The sequence below is a fragment of the Chlorella variabilis genome, assembly GCF_000147415.1.
Source record: "Chlorella variabilis unplaced genomic scaffold CHLNCscaffold_14, whole genome shotgun sequence".
NCBI classification, from domain to species: Eukaryota; Viridiplantae; Chlorophyta; class Trebouxiophyceae; order Chlorellales; family Chlorellaceae; genus Chlorella; species Chlorella variabilis.
This window is the reverse complement of record NW_005435074.1, coordinates 416,602-438,099: the sequence shown is the minus strand read 5'-3', so window position 1 is coordinate 438,099 and position 21,498 is coordinate 416,602. Positions and strand designations below refer to the sequence as shown.

The 21,498-nt window shown below is 67.7% G+C and overlaps 9 protein-coding genes across 9 annotated transcripts in view; 6 read left to right on the top strand and 3 right to left on the bottom strand.

Moving 5' to 3' along the window:
• Nucleotides 1-118: 118 nt before the first annotated feature.
• CHLNCDRAFT_24942 (hypothetical protein) lies at nt 119-513 on the top strand (the record flags this gene model as incomplete). Its single annotated transcript, XM_005846385.1, has 2 exons — nt 119-213; nt 372-513. Coding segments are annotated over 2 exons (237 nt in total), but the record flags the coding sequence as incomplete, so codon positions are not given.
• Nucleotides 514-1,399: 886 nt separating this feature from the next.
• CHLNCDRAFT_9535 (hypothetical protein) lies at nt 1,400-2,473 on the top strand (the record flags this gene model as incomplete). The annotated part of the gene is made up of 3 exons (XM_005846384.1): nt 1,400-1,774; nt 1,814-2,103; nt 2,215-2,473. Coding segments are annotated over 3 exons (924 nt in total), but the record flags the coding sequence as incomplete, so codon positions are not given.
• A 324-nt stretch (nt 2,474-2,797) lies between these two features.
• On the top strand, nt 2,798-4,440 carry CHLNCDRAFT_135593 (hypothetical protein; the record flags this gene model as incomplete). The annotated part of the gene is made up of 7 exons (XM_005846383.1): nt 2,798-2,865; nt 3,023-3,071; nt 3,208-3,264; nt 3,393-3,573; nt 3,738-3,770; nt 3,887-4,053; nt 4,321-4,440. 7 exons carry the CDS (start codon nt 2,798-2,800, stop codon nt 4,438-4,440), a joined length of 675 nt encoding a protein of 224 aa, XP_005846445.1.
• A 764-nt stretch (nt 4,441-5,204) lies between these two features.
• On the bottom strand, nt 5,205-6,875 carry CHLNCDRAFT_135592 (hypothetical protein; the record flags this gene model as incomplete). The annotated part of the gene is made up of 7 exons (XM_005846208.1): nt 5,205-5,312; nt 5,437-5,546; nt 5,653-5,826; nt 5,934-6,066; nt 6,178-6,341; nt 6,493-6,646; nt 6,798-6,875. The coding sequence occupies 7 exons, from the start codon at nt 6,873-6,875 to the stop codon at nt 5,205-5,207; spliced, it is 921 nt and encodes a 306-aa protein (XP_005846270.1).
• A 320-nt stretch (nt 6,876-7,195) lies between these two features.
• CHLNCDRAFT_8673 (hypothetical protein) lies at nt 7,196-9,616 on the top strand (the record flags this gene model as incomplete). Its single annotated transcript, XM_005846382.1, has 7 exons — nt 7,196-7,376; nt 7,590-7,728; nt 8,025-8,196; nt 8,336-8,541; nt 8,731-8,943; nt 9,106-9,278; nt 9,489-9,616. Coding segments are annotated over 7 exons (1,212 nt in total), but the record flags the coding sequence as incomplete, so codon positions are not given.
• A 324-nt stretch (nt 9,617-9,940) lies between these two features.
• On the bottom strand, nt 9,941-10,957 carry CHLNCDRAFT_135590 (hypothetical protein; the record flags this gene model as incomplete). The annotated part of the gene is made up of 4 exons (XM_005846207.1): nt 9,941-10,099; nt 10,363-10,441; nt 10,515-10,643; nt 10,797-10,957. 4 exons carry the CDS (start codon nt 10,955-10,957, stop codon nt 9,941-9,943), a joined length of 528 nt encoding a protein of 175 aa, XP_005846269.1.
• A 1,758-nt stretch (nt 10,958-12,715) lies between these two features.
• CHLNCDRAFT_24871 (hypothetical protein) lies at nt 12,716-15,959 on the top strand (the record flags this gene model as incomplete). The annotated part of the gene is made up of 9 exons (XM_005846381.1): nt 12,716-12,923; nt 13,069-13,159; nt 13,295-13,401; nt 13,546-13,612; nt 14,373-14,598; nt 14,907-15,140; nt 15,329-15,385; nt 15,499-15,601; nt 15,739-15,959. The coding sequence occupies 9 exons, from the start codon at nt 12,716-12,718 to the stop codon at nt 15,957-15,959; spliced, it is 1,314 nt and encodes a 437-aa protein (XP_005846443.1).
• Nucleotides 15,960-17,824: 1,865 nt separating this feature from the next.
• Nucleotides 17,825-19,466, top strand: CHLNCDRAFT_24724 (hypothetical protein; the record flags this gene model as incomplete). The annotated part of the gene is made up of 5 exons (XM_005846380.1): nt 17,825-17,909; nt 18,007-18,105; nt 18,275-18,390; nt 18,978-19,268; nt 19,374-19,466. Coding segments are annotated over 5 exons (684 nt in total), but the record flags the coding sequence as incomplete, so codon positions are not given.
• A 423-nt stretch (nt 19,467-19,889) lies between these two features.
• Nucleotides 19,890-21,498, bottom strand: part of CHLNCDRAFT_58250 (hypothetical protein) — a gene marked incomplete at both ends in the record, with an annotated part of 8,207 nt that continues 6,598 nt past the window's right edge. The window contains 3 exons of the mRNA XM_005846206.1: nt 19,890-19,999; nt 20,841-21,003; nt 21,257-21,340. Of these exons, the coding sequence (XP_005846268.1) occupies nt 19,890-19,999; nt 20,841-21,003; nt 21,257-21,340 (357 nt within the window). The remainder of the gene's footprint in view (nt 20,000-20,840; nt 21,004-21,256; nt 21,341-21,498) is intronic.

Here is a 21,498-nt window from a genome sequence, read left to right as displayed (position 1 = left end):
CTCCGGCACCGGCCACAAGCTGAGCGGGGACGACGACGCAGGCGCCAGCGCTGCCGCCCCCCCGGCGCCGCCCCCGGACGTGGTCTCCGGCACGGTGGTGTGGGAGGGCGCCGACGCCTCGCTGCCCACCACCAGCATCCAGCTCAGGCTGGCAGACGGCTCGCGGCTGCGGGCCGAGTTCAATCTGTCACACACGGTGGCGGACATACGCAGGTGCGCAGGAAGCTCACTCACCTGGCTGCCACCCCGCCCCTCTGGCCAGAGGGTGACCCGCCATGACCACCATGGTGGTCTGCCTCACGTTGAGCCCAAAACGCAACCGCCCCGATCAACAACCGTCGTGCCCGCCCGGCGTCTCCTCCGCCCTGCAGGTTCATCCGCGCCTCGCGTCCCGACATGGCGGGCCGCGCTTTCCGCCTGGCCACCGCCTTCCCGCAGCAGCAGCTGGACGACGACTCGGCCACCATTGAGGGGGCGGGGCTTGCCAACAGCGTCATCATGCAGAGGATGTAGGGCGGCGTATGGGGGAGCGGTATCCAGCGGCGCCTCAGATCACCGGTCGTCAGCCTGTGGGATTTAGTGGAGTGTATCGGAGCCTGGGCATGTAAACTAGGTTCACATTTCCTCCAAGAAGACTCCCTGGGGAGAGTGCGCTCAGGGCGCTGTCACTGCCATGTTGGCGGCGGTGGCGCTGCCATGCATGGGCCAGTGGGCTGCATGCATTGTAAACCCTTCCTCCAACCCAGCATGATCGTGGCTGCTGTCTCTGCCGGCCGCTGCTCGGCTAGCGTGGCGCGGCCTCCGCCCAAACGGAGACGGCTGGTGCTTTGCCGCGCCAGCGAGCCAGACGTCTGCGTGGTGGGGGCAGGAGCGGCAGGACTGACGAGTGCATATTTCGCCAGTGTCAGCGGCGCCAAGGTGCGTGCCGCCGCTTTGCCGCCACTCCCTGTGCCGCCGCTCCCTGTGTCGCCTGCTCTGTCTCTCGCTGCAATCATGGCAAGCAGTGCCGTGCCGCAGGTACGGGTGCTGGAGAAGATGGATGAGGCGGGCAAGAAGATTCTGATCAGCGGCGGGGCCAGGTGCAACGTGCTGCCCGCGGATGTCGACCTGCAGCGAGACTTTGTCACCGAGTCCAGCCAGAGCGCCCTCAGGGCGGTGTTCAGGTGCGCTTCAGGGGCCCCCAGCAGGCGCCCTGCCGGTGGGCTGCGCAAGTGCAACACTGCTGCTCCCCGGCCGCTGTCACCGTCGCCGCTGCCTCCGCCCTCGCCGTGCCCTTGCATCCGCGCTCCTCCGCCGCAGTATCACAGCCCCGCCCACCCCGCCATGCAGCACCTGGTCGCTGGACGACTGCGAGTACTGGCTGAGCGACCCTCACCAGGTGGGCATCCGCCTGGCGCTGGAGGAGGCCACCGGCAAGTACTTTCCAGCCAGCAACAGCGCCGCCGAGGTGCGCGACAGGCTGGTGGCGGCCTGCCGCAGGCACGGCGTGGAGTTCAGCTACGGCGCGGGCCTGCAGGACCTGCAGCGCCAGCCAGACGGCACCTGGCGCCTGCTGCTGCAAGGCGGCGGCAGCGTGGCTGCAGCGCGCGTCGTGCTGGCCACCGGCGGCCTCAGCTTCCCCAGGCTGGGCGCCACCGGCGACGGCTACCGCCTGCTGCGCCAGCACGGCCACTCCCTGCACGAGCCCTACCCTGCCCTCACGCCGCTCCTGGGCGCGCACCCGGGCCAGCAGCAGCTGACAGGCATCTCGTTGTATGAGGCTGAGCTGGCGGCGGTGCCTGCGGCAGGCGGCGGCGGCGGCGGCGGCGGCAAGAGGAGGGCCAAGGCCGGGGGCAGGGCGCAGCGCACGGCCATGCTGTTCACGCACCGCGGCTACTCGGGGCCGGCGGTGCTGGACCTCAGCCACCACGCGGTGCGGGCGCTGGAGCGGCAGCAGCCGGCGCCGCGCATCCAGGTGCAGTGGACGCCCCACGGCGCGGCAGACTGGGAAGGCAAGATGCTGGAGGGCGGCGCCCTGCTGGTGCCCAGCCTGCTGCGGCGGGAGGGCCTGCCGCAGCGGCTGGCCGAGGCGCTGTGCGGCGAGGCGGGCGTCCCGCTGGACAGGTGGGGGTGCTGGACAGGCTGTGTGGCTTTTGCGGGGTGGGCTTTTGGTGTCGGCGCCGCCACCTGCAGCTGTGCGGCCTCCAACCTGCGCCCACAAGCGGTGCGCTGCAGGAAGCTGTCGGAGCTGCGCAAGGCGGAGCGCGCGGCGCTGGTGGAGGCGCTCACGCGCTACACGCTGCCGGTCAGCGGCAGCGAGGGGTATGCCAAGGCAGAGGTCACGGGCGGCGGCGTGCCGCTCAACGAGCTCGACGTCAGCAAGATGCAGAGCCGGGTGCTGCCGGGCGTGTATGTGTGCGGCGAGCTGTGCGACGTGTTTGGCAGGATTGGCGGCTTCAACTTTTGGTGGGCCTGGGTGTCGGGGCGGCTGGCGGGGCTGTCGGCGGCAGAGGCGGCAGCGGCGGATGGTGAGCGGTGACGGTCGTGCCGCACAAGATGCGGCCTTCCTGTAATTGCTCTTCGTGCATGCACGCACAGGGGCTCGAAGGGCGGAGGCAGTCACCAGCCACAAATGGAAGCCAGTGCCGCCCCGCTCAGAACGCTGCGCCCTAGGGGCGCCACCCCCCAAGATGGCAGCCTGTAGCTTCTGGCCCTGGTTGTTCGTCCCGTTCGTCTCACCATGTCTTACAGAGACGATGATTACAGGGACAGGGACAGGGGGAGGGATGATCGCGGCCGTGGAGGCGATGACCGAGCAATGGGCGGTCCGCGCGACCCTCCCACTGGCTGCAGCCTGCTTGTGAGGAACCTGGCCCCCGATGTGAGGTAAGTGCACCAAGACGTGATGGCAGGCGCAGAACGGGCTGATGGCGCCAACTTGCACCTGTGCGGCACTGTGCGGCGCCCAATTGGCCAGGGCAGGGCCCCTCCAAGCCGCAAGAGCGTCGCATCATCCTCGCTGTCCTCCCTGCCCTACTTGCAGCGGCGATGACCTGCGATACGCCGCGGAGAAGTATGGGCGCGTCAAGGACGTGAGTGGGCGGACGGCCGGGGGTGCTATGGGTCGGGCCAAAAGGGTGGCGGCGAGTGCGGCCGTGCCCAGCTGTGGCCCCCTGGCCCCCACAGCAGCCCACCATTGCACTAGCTTCTGCTGCGTTGCAAGTGCAGGTCTACGTCCCCAAGGACTACTACACCGGCCGCCCGCGCGGCATTGCCTTTGTCGAGGTGGGGCCGGCCTGGCTGTGCTTGCCGCCGCATAGCCCGCCGCCACGCTGTCGTTCACGCCACCCTGCCGGTGGCCTGCCCATTCTGCCCGGCCTTACCCCCTGGCTCCCTTCCCCCTGGACCTGCAGTTTGACGACCGGCGGGATGCCGAGGACGCCAAGTACGGCATGGACCGCTCCATGCTGGGCAGCGGCGAGATCGCGGTGCAGTTTGCCATGAGGGGCCGGCGCCGCCCGGGCGAGGGCGGCCCGGGCGGTGGTGGCCGTGGCTACGGCGGCGGCGGTGGCTACGGCGGTGGCTACGGCGGAGGTGAGCCTTGGGGGTGGCTCAAGCCAGGCGCATGGGCCAGCCTGGCAGGCAGGGCAGCCAGCTAGCGTGAGGCAGTGAGCCGCCAGCTGGCTTGTGTTGCATGCGCGCTCCTCCCTCCCTCCTCCCACCCACACACCACACGCCCTGGCTTGCTTCCCCTGCAGGTGGCGGCTATGGTGGTGGTGGTGGCGGATACGGTGAGTCTGCTGGGGCGGGACAGCCGCACAGGATGGCACGCAGTCCTGCACCATACATTGGCCGCGTTGCTGATTGCCGCCAAACGCCAACCCATTTGCCCACCCGTGCCCCGCAGGTGGTGGCGGTGGCTATCGCGGAGGCTATGGCGGCGGTGGCGGCGGCTACCGCGGGCGCAGCCGGTCGCCGCGCCGCCGCTCCCGCAGCCGCTCCCGTAGCAGGAGCCGCGACAGGCGGCGTTCCCGCAGCCGCAGCAGGAGCCGCGAGGGCCGCCGCCGGCGCAGCGTCAGCAACAGCCGCTCCAGGAGCCGTGGCAGGGCTCGCAGCCCCAGCCGCAGCCGCTCCCGCAGCCGTAGCCCGGCACGCTCTCCGTCCAGGTAGGCACCATGCCAGGCTGCCCTGCTGCACGCGCCGGCGCTCCGCTGCTACGCATCGCTGCAACGCACCATGCTCGTGCCCTGCACCAAGTGCATTGCGTGCATGACGCACCTTGCCGGAGCCAAAACCACCGAGCTCCTTCCTGACTTGCATTCTGCATCGCCGCCGCCGCAGGTCGCCGGCACGGTCTGCTTCCCCTGCAAAGAGCAAGAGCCGCAGCCCCCGCAAGAGCCGCAGCCCGAGCCGCAGCCCTGCTCGCTCGAAGTGATGCGCCTGCACGAACCACGGCTGTAGCCTGGCGGCATGGATATGCAATGGCCCTGTCCATCAGGGCACCACGCGGCTTGACTGCATGCCGTTGGCATGCCTGAGGCACGGGATGCGAGGCACTTGATGCTCTTGATGCCTGGCACTTGATGCCTTAGGTAACGACAGCGCTGGCCTGCAGCAGCTGGGCCAGCTCGTGTGCTGGCCAGCTACGCTGCAGCCCCGACTTCAACTTTTTTCTCTGCCATGCCAGGCCCTCTCTCTGTGTTTGCGTGTTTGTCTGTTGTTTGCCCCTGCGCCCCTGCCCTGCTAAGGCGGGGTGTTGGAAGCGCTGCAGGGCTCGCGTGTGTGCCGAGCGCGCTGCACTCGGCGGTCCTGATGCTGATGTTGATGCTTTGAAGGGGTGCTTGATGATGCTTGAAGCGATGTGATGGCACCCCAGTGCGGATGCTTGATGCCACCTGGCTGGAGCGGCGCAACCGCAGTCGCTGAGCACATGCTTGGAAGCCGCTGTAACCTCCGTTGCAAAGTTGGTGTTACAAAGGGGCGAGGACGCTGTGTGAGGCTGGGGATGAATGTAGCAAAAGGGAGTGGATGGCAGCAAAAGGAGTAGGCACAGTGGGCTGGCATCACCGAGGATGGCGGCAAGCAGGTGGTACAGAAACAGGTGGCGGTGGTACAGAGAGAAGAAGATAGGGAAAGAATTCAGGCGAGGGCCGGCCAGCAGCGGCAGGCGGGAATCATAGAGGAGATGGGAAGTTGTGATGGCTGTGGCTTGCCAGCTGTCCCGTTCAAGCGGCCTGGGCTGACAGCGTGAAGGTGCCTGGCAGTGCTGCCTCGGCCGCCTCCACCGCCCTCTCCAGCGCCGCGGCATCCCTGCTCTCAAACTGCAGCTTGACCTGCAGCAGCGGCGGCTCGGCAACATGGCATGAGATGGGGCCATGGCTGATGGGGCAAACTGGGGCAGATGTTGCAAGCCACACCACAGCCAGCCAGTGGGTGTGGGGCCGCCAGTGGACGCACCCTCCACGGCGTCTTGCTGGCATCAGACTCCCAGGCCACGTTTGGGTATGAGCCAACGCGCACGGCAGGGTGCATGGCGGCCACAGAGCCCAGCTTGATTGCCAGGTCGCCTGCACGTGGCATGAGCAAACGGTACGACCGGTTGGTGGTGGCGGCAAACAGTTGAGGTGTGCCTAGGCCGCTGTGGCCTGCACTTCCTGCTGTTGCCCTGCCTACCTTCCCCCATGTTTGAGTACAGCACGCGGGTGTGTGCTGCAGGGCCCTTGAACCGCCCCGCGTGCGCCTCCACCATTTGCTGGAAGAGGCGCGGGATGCCTGGCAGGATGTAAGTCTGCTGGATCGCCACCAGCGGGACCCACAGTCCCGGTGTAAACAGATACTCCACACCCTCTGCAGTGTGGAAGAGGCACGGAAGCAGGAGAGGCAGAGATGAAGGGGAATGGTGGCAATGAATGCCCACCAGGCTCTGCTGCTGGCTGCCTGACCAGCAGGCGCACCATCCGTCGGCAGCTTGGCCATCCTCAGGCGAGCCTCATTGAGCTCCACGCCGCGCTGCCTGTAGTGCTCCTCCATCCGCTCCACGGTAGGCTGATGAAGCTCCAGCTCGGCTCCGAAAGCAGCTGCTATGGCCTGAGGGAGTGAGGTGATCATGAGGAGGCACACAGGCACGACGAGAGTGAGGCGGGGGATGGATGGGGCGTCTGCCAAGGCAAGCCAGCAGCGCCCAGCAAGGGGGCGCACCTCGTAAGTGATGTCGTCGTGCGTGGGGCCTATGCCGCCGCTGGTGAAGACAAAGCCGTCTGGCCCAACCCGCTCCTTCAGCCGCAGCACCGTCTCCACAATCTCTCGCTTGTCGTCGGGTATGATGCAGGCATGCACCATGTCCACGCCGCGGCTGTGCAGCACTGCAGGGCAATGCGGTGGAGGTCAGTGAGCCGGGTCCGCCAGCATGTGGTCTGTTGCATGATGAGGCAGACAGCAACTGTGAATCCGCTGCATCTAGGCGCAGCTCCCTCTCGCTGCCCTTGCCCTGCCCCGGCCAGTTTGAAGGCTTACGCTTGGCGAGGAAGCCGGTGTTGCTGTCGGTGATAGAGCCCGAGAGCACCTCGTCCCCGATGATCATCAGCGCAGCCTTGGGACCCTCTTGTTGCTGGGTGGGGCTGGCAGCAGCGGCAAAGGACCGGGCGGCCAGGTTTGCCACGCCTCGCGCCTGCGGCGGCTGGGCAGCAGCACCAGAGGCAGGCAGCGAGCGGGCGGCCAGCGCTCGCGCCTGCACCAGCGGGCATGTGGCATATCTTTTAAGTTGCTCCTGCGTCTCCTGCATGCCTTGTGTGGTCGCCAGCCGCCTGCCAGCACTGTACCTGGTGGGCCGCCACAACAAGCACGCCATCCCTATGCGCCAGGCCCCGCCACAGCGCCCGGCTCATCGTGCCCAGCATCTTGGTTTGATTGCATGTGGGCAAGGGCTCCAGCCGGTTCGAATACCGCCTGCATGGGGCAACGCCACCTCAGCGTGGGCACAAAGAAGAGGCAGGCCAAGCGTGTCCGAGCATCGGGGATTCGCCTTCTGATCTGGACATCTGGGCAACACCGAGGCCGCCCTCACTTCTGCCACACACCCCGCCGCTCGCGGCCAGCAGTGCGATCGAGGGGATCGCCGCAGCACCCGGCGCAGCCTGATCGGATGGCGCGCCAGGCGCTCCGGCTGTGCGCAGTGCTGCTGTGTGCGGCGGCAGTGCGGATAGCGGGGGCCCAGCAGCAGCGTGTGCTGGTGCTGCTGAACGATGCGGGCCTGGAGCAGAGCCACAGCAGCTTTCTGAAGGGGCTGGGCGCCCGGGGGTACCAGGTGGACATCAAGCCCATCACCGACAAGAGCCTGCAGCTGAAGAGCTGGGACGAGTGGCTGTACGACAAGCTCGTCATCCTGGGCTCGAACAAGGGTGAGCTGCGAGGGGGAGGGGCGGCGCTGGGCGGCGGCGCGCGTGGCGGGGCGCTGCTCAGCCGCTGCCGCCGCCTCAGGCGCTGCGTCCCGGTCCCTCTGTGCCTGCGTCTCCATCCAGCACGCGCTCAAGCTGCTCGCCTTTGTCCTCCTCGCATCCAGCGCTCGCGCCGACACGGTATGCCTCCCGCCCCGCCCGCTCGCGTGCGTGCAGAGCTGGGAGGCGCCGCCGATGTGGCGCAGGTGGTTGAGTTTGTGGATGAGGGCCACGACCTGCTGCTGGCGGTGGACTCCCAGGTGTCGGAGGAGCTGCGGGAGCTGGCGCAGGAGCTGGGGGTGGACATCGACGTCAAGTGAGGCAGCAGCCCGCCCCCAAGTGGGGCTGGCGTGGAGTGGTTGTGTGTGGCCGCGCACGATGCACGGTTGATGAGGAGAGGCCCAGATGCGGGAATGTGGCAGCGGAGCAGGCAGGGCTTTAGGAATAGCCATCCCAAGAGGGCAGGGCAGTCGTGCAGCAAACCCCGAGACCTGTCGCAGCTGCGCTCGTCCTCGGCTCCCCCTCCAGCCAGCCGCCGCATTCGCTGGTCGGCTGCAGCCCTGCCTCGAGCGCCTCGCCAACGCCTGGCTACCGCCGCTGGCTTGCCTGCAGGGGCCACGCCGTGATTGATCACTTCGCGTACGACTCGCAGCTGGGCGCCGCCGACCATGCGGCCGTGCTGGCCGACAGCGCGGTGCAGTCGCCGGCGGTGCTGCCCGGCGGCCTGCCGTGGCCTGTGCTCTTCCGCGGCATCGCTCTCTCGGTGCCGGCAGACAGCGAGACGGTGAGGTGGTGCCGGTGGTGCCGCTGCTGCTGCTGCCGCTGCTGGTGCCGGCCATCCCCAGCACAGCGCAAGGCCTGGGCTGCCGGCAGGCACGCCACCCTCCCCGGCTCGCCGCCTCCTCTGCCCCGCGCGCCCGCAGGCCTTCCTGGCCCTCTCCGGCTCCCCCACCGCCTACAGCGGCAAGCCCGGCGTGGCACAGACGGACGCCAAGCTGGCGGGCGGCAGCCTGGGGCTGGTGGCGCTGGCACAGCTGCGCAACAATGCGCGCGTGGCGGTGGCCGGCTCCCTCGACATGTGCTCCGATGCCGCCTATGCCGCGGCTGCCACCAGCCGCACCGGGCAGAGGTGAGCCTGGCGCTGGGCTGGGCAGGGCTGGGCTGGGCAGGGCAGGGCTGGATGGCTCCCTGCTGGTGAGCCAGGCACATCCCGTGCTGGGCTGGTCCGGGCAGGGCAGGGCTGGGTGGCTCCCTGCTGTGTGCCCTCGCTGCTGCCGCCCACTCCTCCTGCTTTCGCCGCCACCTCCCCCTGCCGCAGCCTGGGCGCCGTGGCCAACCGGGCCTTCTGCGACGCCATCAGCAAGTGGGCGTTCCAGGAGCGCGGCGTGCTGCGCGCCAGTGGGCTGAGCCACCGCGTGGTGGAGGGGGCGGAGGCGGGGGCGGTGGCGCCGGAGCGGTACCGCGTCAACGACCTGGTGGAGTTCTCGGTACAGATCCACGAGTGCGCAGACGGCGCCTGCACGCCGTACAAGTGAGACCGGGCTGGGGCCGGGGGAGCCTTGGGGAGGGGAGGCCTCCCCCTGCCGGTGGGGCATGCGGCCAGGCAGCAGGCGCTGGTGTCGGGGTGACTCGTCTGCAGGCCCATGGCGCGCCGCGGCCTGCCTGCCCGCCCGCCCTTCCTGCCTGCCTGCAGGGCGGATGATGTGCAGGTGGAGCTTCAGATGCTGGACCCGTATGTTCGCGCCACGCTGGCGCACGACGACGCGGGACGCTTTGCGGTACGGGTCACGGTGCCGGACACGTACGGCGTGTTCAAGTGGGTGCTGGAGTACCGCCGCCTGGGATATTCCTTCATCGAGCTCACTGGTGGGTGCGCCGCCGGGGGCGGCGGCGGCACCGGCACCGGCACCGGCACTGGGCAGAACGGAGCGGCCAATCTGCATCCTGCGTCGGGCTGGGGTGCCAAACTCGCGCCCTCCGCCCATGTGCAGCCAGCCAACCGACTCGGTCGTGTGCCGCATGCCCCTCCCTCCCCACAACAACGCCTTGTGTCGGCCGCCTCCCGCTGCCCCGCAGAGACGGTGCCCATCCGCCCCTTCAAGCACCACGAGTACGAGCGCTTCATCGTGCAGGCGTACCCCTACTACGCCTCGGTGGCCTCCATGATGGCGGGCTTCATGGCAGTCGGCTTCTTCTTCCTGTACACACGCTGAGCAGGGGTGTGGCGCATGTGCGCGCAGCACACCGATGGGTGCCGGGCGCCCCACCTGGTCCAGCTGGGGAGGAGCGCGGCTGCCTTGCCAGGGGCAGGGCTGGAGCGCCTGCCAGCCTCATCCCACCCTTTATTCCTGGCTCCTTCCTGATACGTCGTGTTTCTCGTTCTTCACACAAGTGATACCACAAATGCAATTCAATGCCTACACGTCGCGCACAGATCTAGTTCTCAATGCAGCGGGCAGCTGCTCCATACAACTGCTCATCTTGCCGCTGCTGACACCAGCTTGAGCTGATGCACCTCCATGCAGCCATCAGGCCGTGTGCCGCGTCTCCAGCTGCCTGTCGCCATCCCTGCCCTGCCGGACGGTCGCCCCAAACTGCTGCGGTGGCGGCGTTGGCTCGATGCCGACCCCCTGCAGCGCCTCCTCCTCTCCCTGCTCCTCGCAGCGCAGCGCCAGCACGCTCTCCAGCTGCAGAGGCAGGTCCCGCGTGTCGGTAGCTGTGCGCTGAGCGGTGGTCACCAGCGCTGCCGTTCCTGCCCAGCTTCACCCTCCTGTGCCCCCCATACCCTGCTGGCCCACCAACCTGCGGCAGCAAGTCTTCGCTGGGCACGCTTGGTAGGGAATGCACCTGCACATTTCACAAGGCAGCCCTTGTCTTCATCTGCCAGTGGCGACTGCAATCCACCGCATCCGCAAGCGCCCGCCACGAGCTGGAGTAGCAGCTGCCGCACCTCTGCCGCCTCGCGGCGCAGCGTGGCCTTGGCGCTGGCCTGCACCCGCGGGTCGGCGCTGACACGCGCCAGCCGCTGGCTGCGCCACCACGCGGCAGGGCAAGGCGGGCCGGGTAAAGGCTTGGTCTGCGGCATGCACGCATGGCACGCACCAGACGATGCAGTGGGGGGAGGCTTGCCTGACGCTGTGCTGCAGCTGGGGAGCCGCCTGGGCGCACACCTCCTCTCGCTTCAAGTAGGACGCCACAGAGGTGCGCCCCAGGGCTGGCGGGCCGCTGGAGCTGGAGGCCAGCGTGCCACAGCCGGCGGGCGCCGCTCGAGGCGTGGCCGTTGGGCTGCCCGGCGCTGAGAATGGGCTGCAGAGCGCGTGTTGGGGGCAGAAGTCAAGGCTCCAACAGCGCCTGCTGCTGGCTAGTAAGAATCGAAGCACGCACCTGTCGGGCAGCGGCTGCCCGCCGCCTCTGGCTTCCGGTGCGGCTTGCACCCGGTGCGGCTCCAGACCAGGCCTGCCCTCCCCTGGCATCTCCTGGGAGCCCTTGGACTCTCCCTCGGCGGCCTTGGACCGCCTTAACAGGTGCTTGGTGGCCTTCAGCATGCGTCTTGGGTTCCCATCAGAGGTGTGACTGACAGAATGAGGGCAGAAACTCTGAAGGCACCCAGACAACAGCAGAGGTGCCAATATTGCTTTCCAACCGCTGGTCGTTGCCAACTTGATTCATATGCCCTGATGATTTCACTAGATTGGAAGAATGGTGGTCCAGCTTGTGTCTGCGAACGCGAGCGCAGAAGGAGAGACAGCGAAGCGACAATCAGGCGGCAGCGGCAAAACAGCTGCACATGAGCAAAACGGCTGCACAGCGAAGCACGCCAGCGCCTGGGCAGAAACCGACAGAATTGATGGAAGCACCTTGCACTGTTCCTCTTCAAGTGCGAGCCAGTGTAGACATAAATAGAGTCAGGCTCGCAAGCCGTTGCGCCGGCGCCTTCCAGGCGGGCGCCACTCAGCATGATATAACATTAATCCTCGCACGAGCTCTGTCTTACCTCGTCTTCTGGATCCATGAGGGAGCATGTGCAGGCCGTGTCCAGAGCTTTGGGTGCCTTCGTCTTCTCCCTGGTGCTGGCTTTGCGCTGGGGGCACGCGCAGTTCATAAAGCCAACCGGGGGCTGGCTTTCAGAAAGCGTGCTGCCCGTTTTTGAGGAGACAACCAAGGTAAGGAAACAACCAGGCCATCTCCATTTCATGGCGGCCTCGCTGCTCGCCCCCACGCCTTGATGCCATGCACATTGATAGCAAACGCCACCCAGTGTTCGGCGCCGAAAGCCGCCAAGGGTGCTGGCTGACCCGCCGCTGCCGCCCACGTGCCAAGCCGCCTGCCGCATTCTGGCCAGTACAGCCGGCCAACTTGCCACGAATTCTGCCACCTCCCTGCCCCTGCAGGCCTTTGTGCGCGAGTGGTTCGCTGTGTTCAACCGGAACTTGAATACCACTTCCGCCTTTGTGCTGGCCCTCTTTTCAGGCCGCAGCTACCGCGGCACCGCCGCCCGGCACGCCGCGGAGAAGCAAGCGGCCTGGCAGCGCTGGTGGCAGTCGGCGGCCACTACTTTCAATGCCCTGATCGAGCAAGAGGGGCTCACAGCGGAACCCAGCGGCAGCGGCAGTGACGACAGCGGCGGTCCAAATGGAAGCCACCCCCCGCAGCGGCAGCAGGGTGGCGGCGGCAGCAGCAGCAGCAGCAGCAAGGGTGCCGCCCCTCTACGCTTGCTGCGAACGCCACGGTCCGTGCTGCAGCGCACCCCCTCCAATGGCAGCGTGAGCAATGCAAGCAGCTCCAGCCGGCCAGGCAGCCGCTGGCGCTTTTGGCGGTGGAGGCGCGGCGGCGGCGGCACAGAGGACGGCGCGCCTGCCACCCCAGACCTGCGCCGGGGTAGCGCGCTGTTTGAGCTGCCCAGCGGCTTTGCGGTGTCGCAGGTAGGTTTGTGCATGGGGTGAGGGCCGGGTCTGTTGGGGTTGTGGCTGGCCTGCGCTGGTCTGCTTGCTGCCGCACAGTCCAGGCTCACTGCCCTGTGCCGGTGCCCTGCCTCTGTGCCGCAGATGATCAGCAGGCGGGGCCTTCTGGAGGATTCGCGGGTGGGAGCTGAGGTGGCGGTGGGCCGCGCCTTTGCCGCCGCACGCCGGCTGCTTCGCCGCGTGCTCTGGCTGGATGGCGGCGGCGACGGTGGCGGCGCCAGCGGCGGCCGCCTGGCCTGCGCCGGCAGCGACACCGACAGCCCCGCCGACCTGCTGGCTCGGCGCATGCGGTGCAGGACTCCTCCCCCGCTGCCAGTGGTGGCGGAGGAGGAGGCAGCAGCCATGGAAGCAGCAGCAGCAGCAGCAGCAGCAGCAGCAGAGGGGTCTGCAGCGACGGCGCGGGCGCCGCGCCGCCGCGCCCTTCGCCCGCCGCTGAAGAGCCTGCTGCGCAGCGGGCGTCACTGGGAGGAGGACTTGAGCGTGTGGACAGCCAGCGACGTCATCCTGAGGGAGGGATACCCGCTGGAGCAGCACAGCGTGACCACATCGGGTGAGGAGGGCGGGCAGCCGGGCGGGGCCGGCTGGCTTGGTTCGCTGCCTGGGCTTTGCGACACTTCCCGCAACCGCAGGACAGCCTCGCTGAGCCCCTTGCTCCGCCGCGCTGCTTGCGGGCCCTCCCTGCGCCTCCCTTGCAGACGGCTATGTGCTGCAGATGCACCGCATCCCGCGCCACGGTGGCAGAGACGTGGTCTTCTTCCAGCATGGCGTGCTGGACACAAGCTTGGGGTGCGCATGTGCATGTGCATGCCGACCACCGCCACTCAATGTTTCATGTTGACAGCCAGCCTCTCGCTTGCCAGGCTTGCACCGCCCGCCCTCGTGACTCGCCACGGCAAACCGTGGCTGCCGCCTGGCCTGCAGTTGGGTGGCCAACGGCGTGGTCGGCTCCGCCGCCTTTGCCGCCTTTGACGCCGGCTTTGACGTCTGGCTGGGAAACTCACGCAGCAACGCGCCGCGCCTGCACATGGGTGACCGCTCCCGACGCTCCTTCACATGCCACATGCTGTGCCCTGCACCGTGTGTGCATCTGCAGGCAGCCTGCCCGTGCGCTCCGGCCTGGCCCTACTGGATGCCTAGCTCTGAGCAGATCCGTCCTTCCTGCCTGCATGCAGATGCCGAGAAGCAGGGGTCTCGTTATTGGCGGTACAGGTGCCTGGTGGGACGGGAGGAGGCGGCTGTGTCGTGCTGTACCGTGCTCTGCATCCACAACTATGCCCCTACCCTTCGACCTGCTCATTCCTGCCTGTGCATCTATTCTCCATGCTGCAGCATGAACGAGCTTGGACTGCTGGACACCACAGCAGGTGCAGCGCTGCCTTGCCACCAGGGTGTCCTCCGAATCGGGCTGAAGCGCTTGACTCGCTCTCGTGTGCTGCTATGTTCCACCCACACCCACACCCCACCCCACAACCACACAACCCCACAACCACCCTGCAGAGATCAACCACATACACAACACCAAGATGGCTGAGCTGGCGGTGCCGGGTCGCCACTCGGCAGCGGCCATGGAGCAGCAGCAGCAGATGCAGCGCGCTGCCACCGACTCGCTGCTAGATGCGCTGCGCTGGGTGGATGTGCACACACAAGGCAGCAGCAGCGGCGGCGGCGGCGGCGGCGGTGGCGGCGGCACAGGCGGTGTAGGCCCTGAGCAGGGGTCTGTTGCACGGGCTGAGCAGGAGGTTGCCGAGCAGGAGCAGCACGTAGAGCAGCAGGCGCAGGGGCAGGGGCAGCAGCAGGGGCCGCGGCGCAGCAGCGACGCGCCGCAATGGTGGCAGCGCCTGACTGGCCGCACCAGCACTGCAGCGCCGCGGCAGGACCTTGGCATGGGGCCTGCCCGCGGTGCGGCTGCCGCGCCGCTGCGCCGCACGCAGTCGGCATCGGAGCCGCTGCAGCATGCACAGGGGCAGCAGGGCGCGGGTCACATCGCTGTGCCCATCAGCATGCCGCAACAGCAGGGGCAAGGGCAGGGGCAGGGTCCCAGCAGCAGCAGCAGCAACGCAGCGGGCGCGGCGGGGCAGGATGTGCTGCCGTACCGCCTGCAGGCGGTGGGGCACAGCCTGGGCGCCGCCACCCTGCTCATCTATGCAGTGGGCAGCCGCATGCGGGGGCAGCCCCACCGCCTGCGCCGCCTCATCCTCATGAGCCCCGCCGGCTTCCACCCCACCGTGCCGCTGGTGAGCTGGCGCTGAGCTGGCGCCTCCCACAGCGCTTTGCATCACACAGCCGTGGCATGCAATTGGCTTGCCCTCCCTCCGAAGGCCGCCGCCGACGGCAGGGTTGGTTCCGCTGCCCACTGCGCCCTCCCTGGCTTGCAGGGCATGCGCGCCTGCACCTGGCTCTTCCCCGCTATTGTCTGGCTGCTGGACCGCACGCCGGGGCTGCGCGGGCGCGGCATGGGGCTGCGCCTGCCCTCCCCGCTGCTGCGCTACCTCGCCTTCAAGTTCACAATGGTGAGGCGGGGCAGGGCGGGGAGGGAGGGGCTGGCAGGGCAGGGCTCAGGCGAAGTTGCACTCGCAGGCACTGCTCGTGTGTGCTGCCCGCCGCCGGCGACCTCCCTTTGTTCCCTGACCCTGTCTTGCTGCCCACCACCGCTCCTGTCCGCCTCCCACAGGACCTGCGCCACATGCCCGCGCTGCACGATCTTGTCAAGGCGGGGATGCGGATGATGATGAGCGGCGACTCCAGCCAGTGGGATGCGGCGCTGCAGGTGGGGGCGCTCCATGCGCGTGTGCCCGCCCCCTGCGCTGCCTGGCATCGCACCCCACCCGGTAGCTGCTCTTGGAGGGGGGGCAAGCAGGCCAAGCCAGCGCAGTTCCTGCATCCGCCTGCTCGGTGCTGCTCCCGCCCTGCTTGCTCTCTCGTGACCGGCCGCTCATGTGCTCCCTGCCCCCGCAGATGCCCCACTACTCCACCTACAGCATGCCGGCGCTGAGCCTGCACTCTGGCGCGCACGTGAGTGGGCGCGTGTGCATGGACACCGCTGCTGCATGGCCCGAGCCCCTCACCTGTGTCCGCCTCCACCCCACCTCCTGACCGCCCCTCCACCTGCGCTGCTGCTGCTGCAGTTTGCGCAGTGGAGCAACGACCTGTCCTTCCGCCTGTTTGACTACGGCACCGCGGCGGCCAACAGGGAGCGCTACGGCACCGACCGGCCGCCCAGCATCGCGGGTGCGGCTGCCGCCGCTGCGCCCGTGCACCCCGACCTGCTGCCACGCCTGCCGTCCTGCGGTTCTCTTTTCCGCCCAAAGCTTTGCCTCCCCCTCTCTTCTACAACCTCCTGCCGCCCCCGCTGCCTGCCCGCGCAGACCACTACCGGCTGCTGGACATCCCGGTGGACCTGCTTGCGGGCGCGGCCGACGGCATCATCCCGCCCGCCTGCGTCATCCGCCACGTGCACCACCTGCGCGCCGCCGCCGTGCCGTGCTCCTTCCGCATCCTGCCTCTGGGCCACATGGACTTCACGCTGGCGGTGAAGGACGACATACGCCTGTTTGTGCTGGCCAAGCTGCGCCAGCCGCTGCCGTAGGATGGGAGCGGGGAGCGGCGAGCGGCGGGCATGTTCAGGCACTGCATGGATGCAGGGGACGGCACCGTTTGCAAGCCCCGCCAGGGTGCAGGCGTTGGTGTAATGCACCCGGCATTCCAACCGCAGGATATGGGTTGTGGTGCATGTGTGACATGGCGCCGCCGCCAGCTGGGATGGTGCCATCCGATTGGGCATGTTCTGCTCGTGACATCAGGACAATACTGCAACCCCACCATTGCATTGCTTTGCACTGGGAAGTCGTGTCGGGGTTCCGGCGCACTTGCGCAACACTGGCTTCCTGAGGGAGATGACGGTCCCCGATGACTTTGCTGCCAATGATAAGACAGGTTAGAGCGCCACACCCTGTTCCGGGAGGCTGCAATGAGCGGAGCTCTCTATCGGCCCATGCGCACTCCGCTGCGCTGCTCGCAAGCATTTGCAAGATGCACTAGCCGACCAGCAGGAGGGGTGCTGGCTTTGGGAGAGCGGGTGGGGGCATGTTGCGGCATGCCGCCACCTGCGGGGCCGCCCGGGACAAACACCTCCACTGTTACCTGCGCCCAACGCTCCGTGCTTCGCAGGCACCCTCACCACGGCCACGATGCACATTTTCTGTGCAGCTGTGAGTATGACAGCATCTGTGTTGCTCATGCACTGCCTCACCGCGCCCCCACGCGCCCGCCGCAGGTGGGGGCGGGCGTGCTGGGCCTGCCGTCGGCCATGTCGTGGCTGGGCTGGGTGGCGGGCCCCATCCTGCTGACCTTCTTCTACGGCACCGCCCTGTGGACGTCCCGCCTGCTGGCCGACGTCTACTGCGTGGCCGGCATTGAGCACGCTCGCTACCACCACGCAGTGGAGAACCTGCTGGTGGGTCGAGGGTTTTCCATGCACGATTAGCTGTTTATAAGCTGGTGAGAAGGAAGGGTATCTGCACGCCTCGAGGTCGGTGCCGCTGAAGCCCCGGCGCACCACCTGCCTGGTGCCGTGCAGGGCCGGCGAGTATCTATCTGGGCTACCGTGTTCCAGGTCACGAATCTGGTCCTGCTCTGCCTCGCCTACACGTGAGGCGCGATGCGGGGCGGCTCCCGCCGCGGCCGCCCTGCTTCACATGTGCTGTGTTGTGCTTGTGGGTATGCTGCTGATGGGTACGCCCCCCTGGCGGCATTGCTCCAACCTCCTCCCCCACCCTTCTGCGCCGCAGCATCACCGCCTCCACGGCAATGGTGACCATCGCTGGCGAGATCGGCAGCTCCTTCAACACCCAGTGGCAGCTGACGTGCATTGTGGCGGCCGTGGAGCTGGTCTTCTCTCAGGTGCGGCGTGCCACCAGCTCTGCTGCGCCGGCCCGATGAAGCGCAGCACGGTGCAGCCCCAACATGGCAGCCGCCACGGGTGCCGACTGCTGTCGCCACTGTTGCAGCTGCCCAGCCTGGGGCATGTGTGGTGGGTCAGCGCCATCGGCACCATCACCTCCCTGCTGTACTGCACCATCGCCCTGATCCTGGGCTGCGTGTATGGTGAGCGCCCTGCCCCGTGCCTCCCGCATGTGCCTACCTGGCAGGTGGCCCATGCCCGGCCTTGTTATAGCTTCTGGCATCGGCTTGAGCCCCGCCGACACAGCTGCCTGCCTATGCTGCCTTTCCCACATCCGCGCAGCCAGCAACCGCTTGGGCAGCGTGAGCGGCAAGAGCGCCAGCCCCTCCGACAAGGCCTTTGGCGTGCTCAATGCGCTTGGCGGAATGGGCTTCGCATGTGAGTCGGTTGCTCGCTTGCTGCACAGCCGCTGCGCATGCCAAATCCACGCCTGGAAAAAACCGCTATTCGCCTGATGTCCTCTTTTTTGCCTCCCTGTGGCTGCAGACGGCTTCAGCCCGGTGCTCCTGGAGATCACCAACACACTGAAGCAGCCTCCCAAGGCTTCCACGACCATGAAGACCTGCATCAACATCGGTGGGCTGACCTGCTGCAGGCAGGCACCGCGTGCCAGGCAGGCAGGCACCAATGTGTTGTCTGCTCCGGCTGGTCCGGCTGCCCCTGCTGGCTGCAGGGATCACCACCGCGTACTGCTTCTATATTAGCGTGGCCAGCACCGGGTATGCATCAATGGGCGATGCCGTTCCGGGGGAGGTGCTCGACGGCTTCACAGGTGCGCTCGCGCCTGCCTCCCTCCCTGCCCTCCTGCATCACGTTGCGCCCTGGCGCATGCTTGCCGGCCACCTGCAGGCCGCGCTGTCCTTGGCTGCAGCAGCGCGGCCCTCCTGCCCTTGCCCCTCCACCTGCTGCCAGGGTCCCCGCCCTGCCTGCTTGCCGCGCAGATGCGCCGCCCTGGGTGCTGATCGTGGCCAACCTGGCCATCTGCGTCCACATGCTCTCCGCCTTCCAAGTGTTTGCCCAGCCCATCTTCGATTCCATCGAGAGCCAAATCAAGGCTGTGATCATCAAGCGCCAGCTGCGCGCCCGCGCCAAGCGCGGCGCCCAGCCCGAAGCAGCCGCACAGCCCGATGGCGGCCAGGCGCCGGCCAGCCACGCTCACAGCTCCCCGCACACCCTCCGCCCCTCTCCCTTCAGCACCACCCCGGAGGACAGCTCCGCTGAGCGCGCGTCGGAGGCGGGCAAGTCCCTCGCAGCATGCGACCCGGCAGGGCTGGAGGAGGGCGCCGCGCTGGGCGGCAGGGCCTTGTCGTCGGCGCTGGGCAGCCGCCAGATGTCGGCGCGGGTGTCTGGCAGCGGCATGCAGGTCCTCAACTCGGAGCCCATCCCAGACCTGGTGCCGCTGTCAGGCAAGCCTGCCGCAGGAGGGAGCCGCAGGAGGGGCTGCGAGCCTGGCTGCCACATGACCGGCCCACCCCCTGCAAAGCCCGAAGCATGGCCCGCCCGCCACTAGGGCCTCAGCCTTCCACCGTGGCGCTGACCCGCGGCCCTGCCGTGCGCCGCTGCCGCAGGCTGGAGCCAGCCGGCGCTGCGGCGGCGCCACGGCTCGGCAGGCGACATGCAAAGTGCCGACAGTGGGCTGGCCAGGCGGGCCAGCAGGTGAGCTGGCGAGGGCACCCCACGCTGCCCTGGGGCAGTGCTTATGGGCGGCATGGAGCGGAGCCAGGTGGCCTTTCCCTGCCCGCCCGCCTGCCCGCCTGCCTGCCTGCCCGCCCGCCTGCCGCGCCAACACGTGCGCCTGCGCCTCCCTCCTGCCTTGCTCCACTCACCTGCAGCATCATCTCTGCGGGGCGGGCGGCCATGTTCCATGCCGACACAGGGGCAGCCAACGAGCACGTGCCCCTCAACGACGCAGGCTACTTCCTGCCGCTCTGGCAGGTGAGCGCCATGCCCCAGCTGGCGCGTGCCCTGTCCGCTGTGGGGCTAGACTGTGCATTGACCCGCGCTCTGCTCTGCTCTGCTCTGCACCCCCCATGCCTGCAGCGGCTGGTGCTACGGTCCGCCTATGTCCTCATCATAACGCTGGTGGCCATATGCATGCCATTCTTCACAGCCGTCGTGGGGCTTGTAGGGTAATCCTCCAATGTTTTTTTTTGGGGGGGGGGGGGGGGATGCATCTTTTTGCAAAAAACAAATGTATCTTTTTTTGTTTTTTTTCAAAAAAAACAAACCCTCGTATCCCCCATGCAGGTCACTTTGCTTCTATCCTCTGAGCATCTTATTTCCCATGATGATGTGGGCTCACGTAAGTGGCCGTCTTACGTGGGTGGCCGCATGCGTCCATTTCACCGTACAGCACCCATGCAAAATTTCAGGTGTACAAGCCGGTCGGCGCCGTGCGGGCTGCTCTGTGGGCAGTGGGTTCCTTCATGCTGCTCATATCATTGGGAGCCGTGGTGGGAAGCGTCCAGGGCCTGATCAGCTCCTGGCAAACGTTCGAGTTCTTCGCGTAATGAGCGCCTCCAACTGGGCTGCGCAGCTCCCTCCCATCGGTGGCTCCTACGAGAATCTACATTCCCTGGCGCCAGTATTGATCATTTCCAGTGCATTCTTGTTGTCATGAGTATCTAGCGCAGCAAAATGCGCCTTGTCAGACTGAAGACACCCAGCTCCAGCAGAGGGGCGGGAGGAGCGCAGCGTGCGCAGCAGCGGCAAATTGGCCAACATGTTCAGCCCGCCACAGGCCGGAGCTGTGCTTCAGTGACGGTGTCGGATCTGTCTACAAGTTGTAGGGGAGCTGTACTTCCGCCATAAGCGCGCCAACCCGACACAGCGCCACACCATGTTCCCCCCGAAGATTTTCGTGGTGGCTTGCGCCCTGATCGCATGCTTGGAAGTCGGAGAAGCGCGCACGCTGAAGCAGGCAAGGGTGTCCGGGTGCTGAAAGGACTTCGGGGGACCCTCGACCATCAGCCGTGCGTGCCGCCCCGGGAGTCCGGCGCTCCCAGGCGCCTCCCCATGAGTGCGATGGCATGAAAGTTCCAGGGTCAGCCCTCCCCGACACACGCCTGGGGGCCTGAGACCAGCCCGCATGTACTGCCACCATTGGTCCGCCGCACCGTGCGGCGTCTCCCCCCAGCCTCTCTGATCCCCCCTGCCTTCCCCCGACCCCTCCCTTCCTCCTGCCCCCCGCCACGCAGACCGGCACCACCTCTGACTTCACCAAGACCGCGGAGACCTACATCGTGTCCACCACCCTGGTCAGCTCCGGCGCCACCGCCGAGACCGCCGACGCCTGCATCACGCTGTGCCTCAACGACGCCAACTGCGTCTACTGGTGAGGGAGGGAAGAAGGGGAAAGGGAGGGAGGGAGGGAGGGAGGGGAGGAGGTGGTGCCAGCGCTTCGAAGAGCCCAGCGCTCGCTTGACCACTTGAGGGGCAGCCCAGCCGCGGCGCTAGCCCAGCCCAGCCCAGCCCAGCCCACAACCCACCCAGCCTTGCCCCTCCCACCCCCACGCAGGTCGTGGTGCCCCGCCACCCAAACCGCCGGCTGCTCCGTGCCTGGCATCGCCGGCGCCGCCGCCTCCACCGTCACCGCCAAGGGCTGCGTGCTGTCGTACGACGAGACGGAGGACAGGATGGCGGTGTATGCCGTGTCTGGCGCTGGCGTGACCTTCGAGGGCGGCAAGTGAGTCGCGGGCTGGCCAGGCGCATGGCGCAGCATGGAGCGGAGCTGGCTCCTCTAGTGCCTGCCGCCGGGCCCCCCTCAGGTGCCCCGCCCGCCGCCCACCACCTCCCACGCCGCCCGCCCCCAGCCGCCCGGCCACCCAGCTTTACCCCCGTGGCATGCCGCCTCACCCCCTCCCGCTTGCCACTCTTCCGTCCACGCGGCGCCGCAGGTGGAACCCATCCAACACCGCCCCCACCACCACCCCCGGCGCCGCCGTCAACGCCTCCGACCCCGCCTCCTGGATCGACCCCACCGGCACCCCCTCTGAGTGCACCGGCTTCTGGTCGGGCAACCAGTGGTCGGGCGACGAGATCGAGTGCCACATGTGCAGCGAGGACTGGCAGCTCAAGTGAGCACGCCGCCCCGCCACGGCTGGCAGCCGCCAGCAGCACGCCGCCAGGCTGCCCCCGCCCTTGCATGCGTCTCCGCTCCCGATCG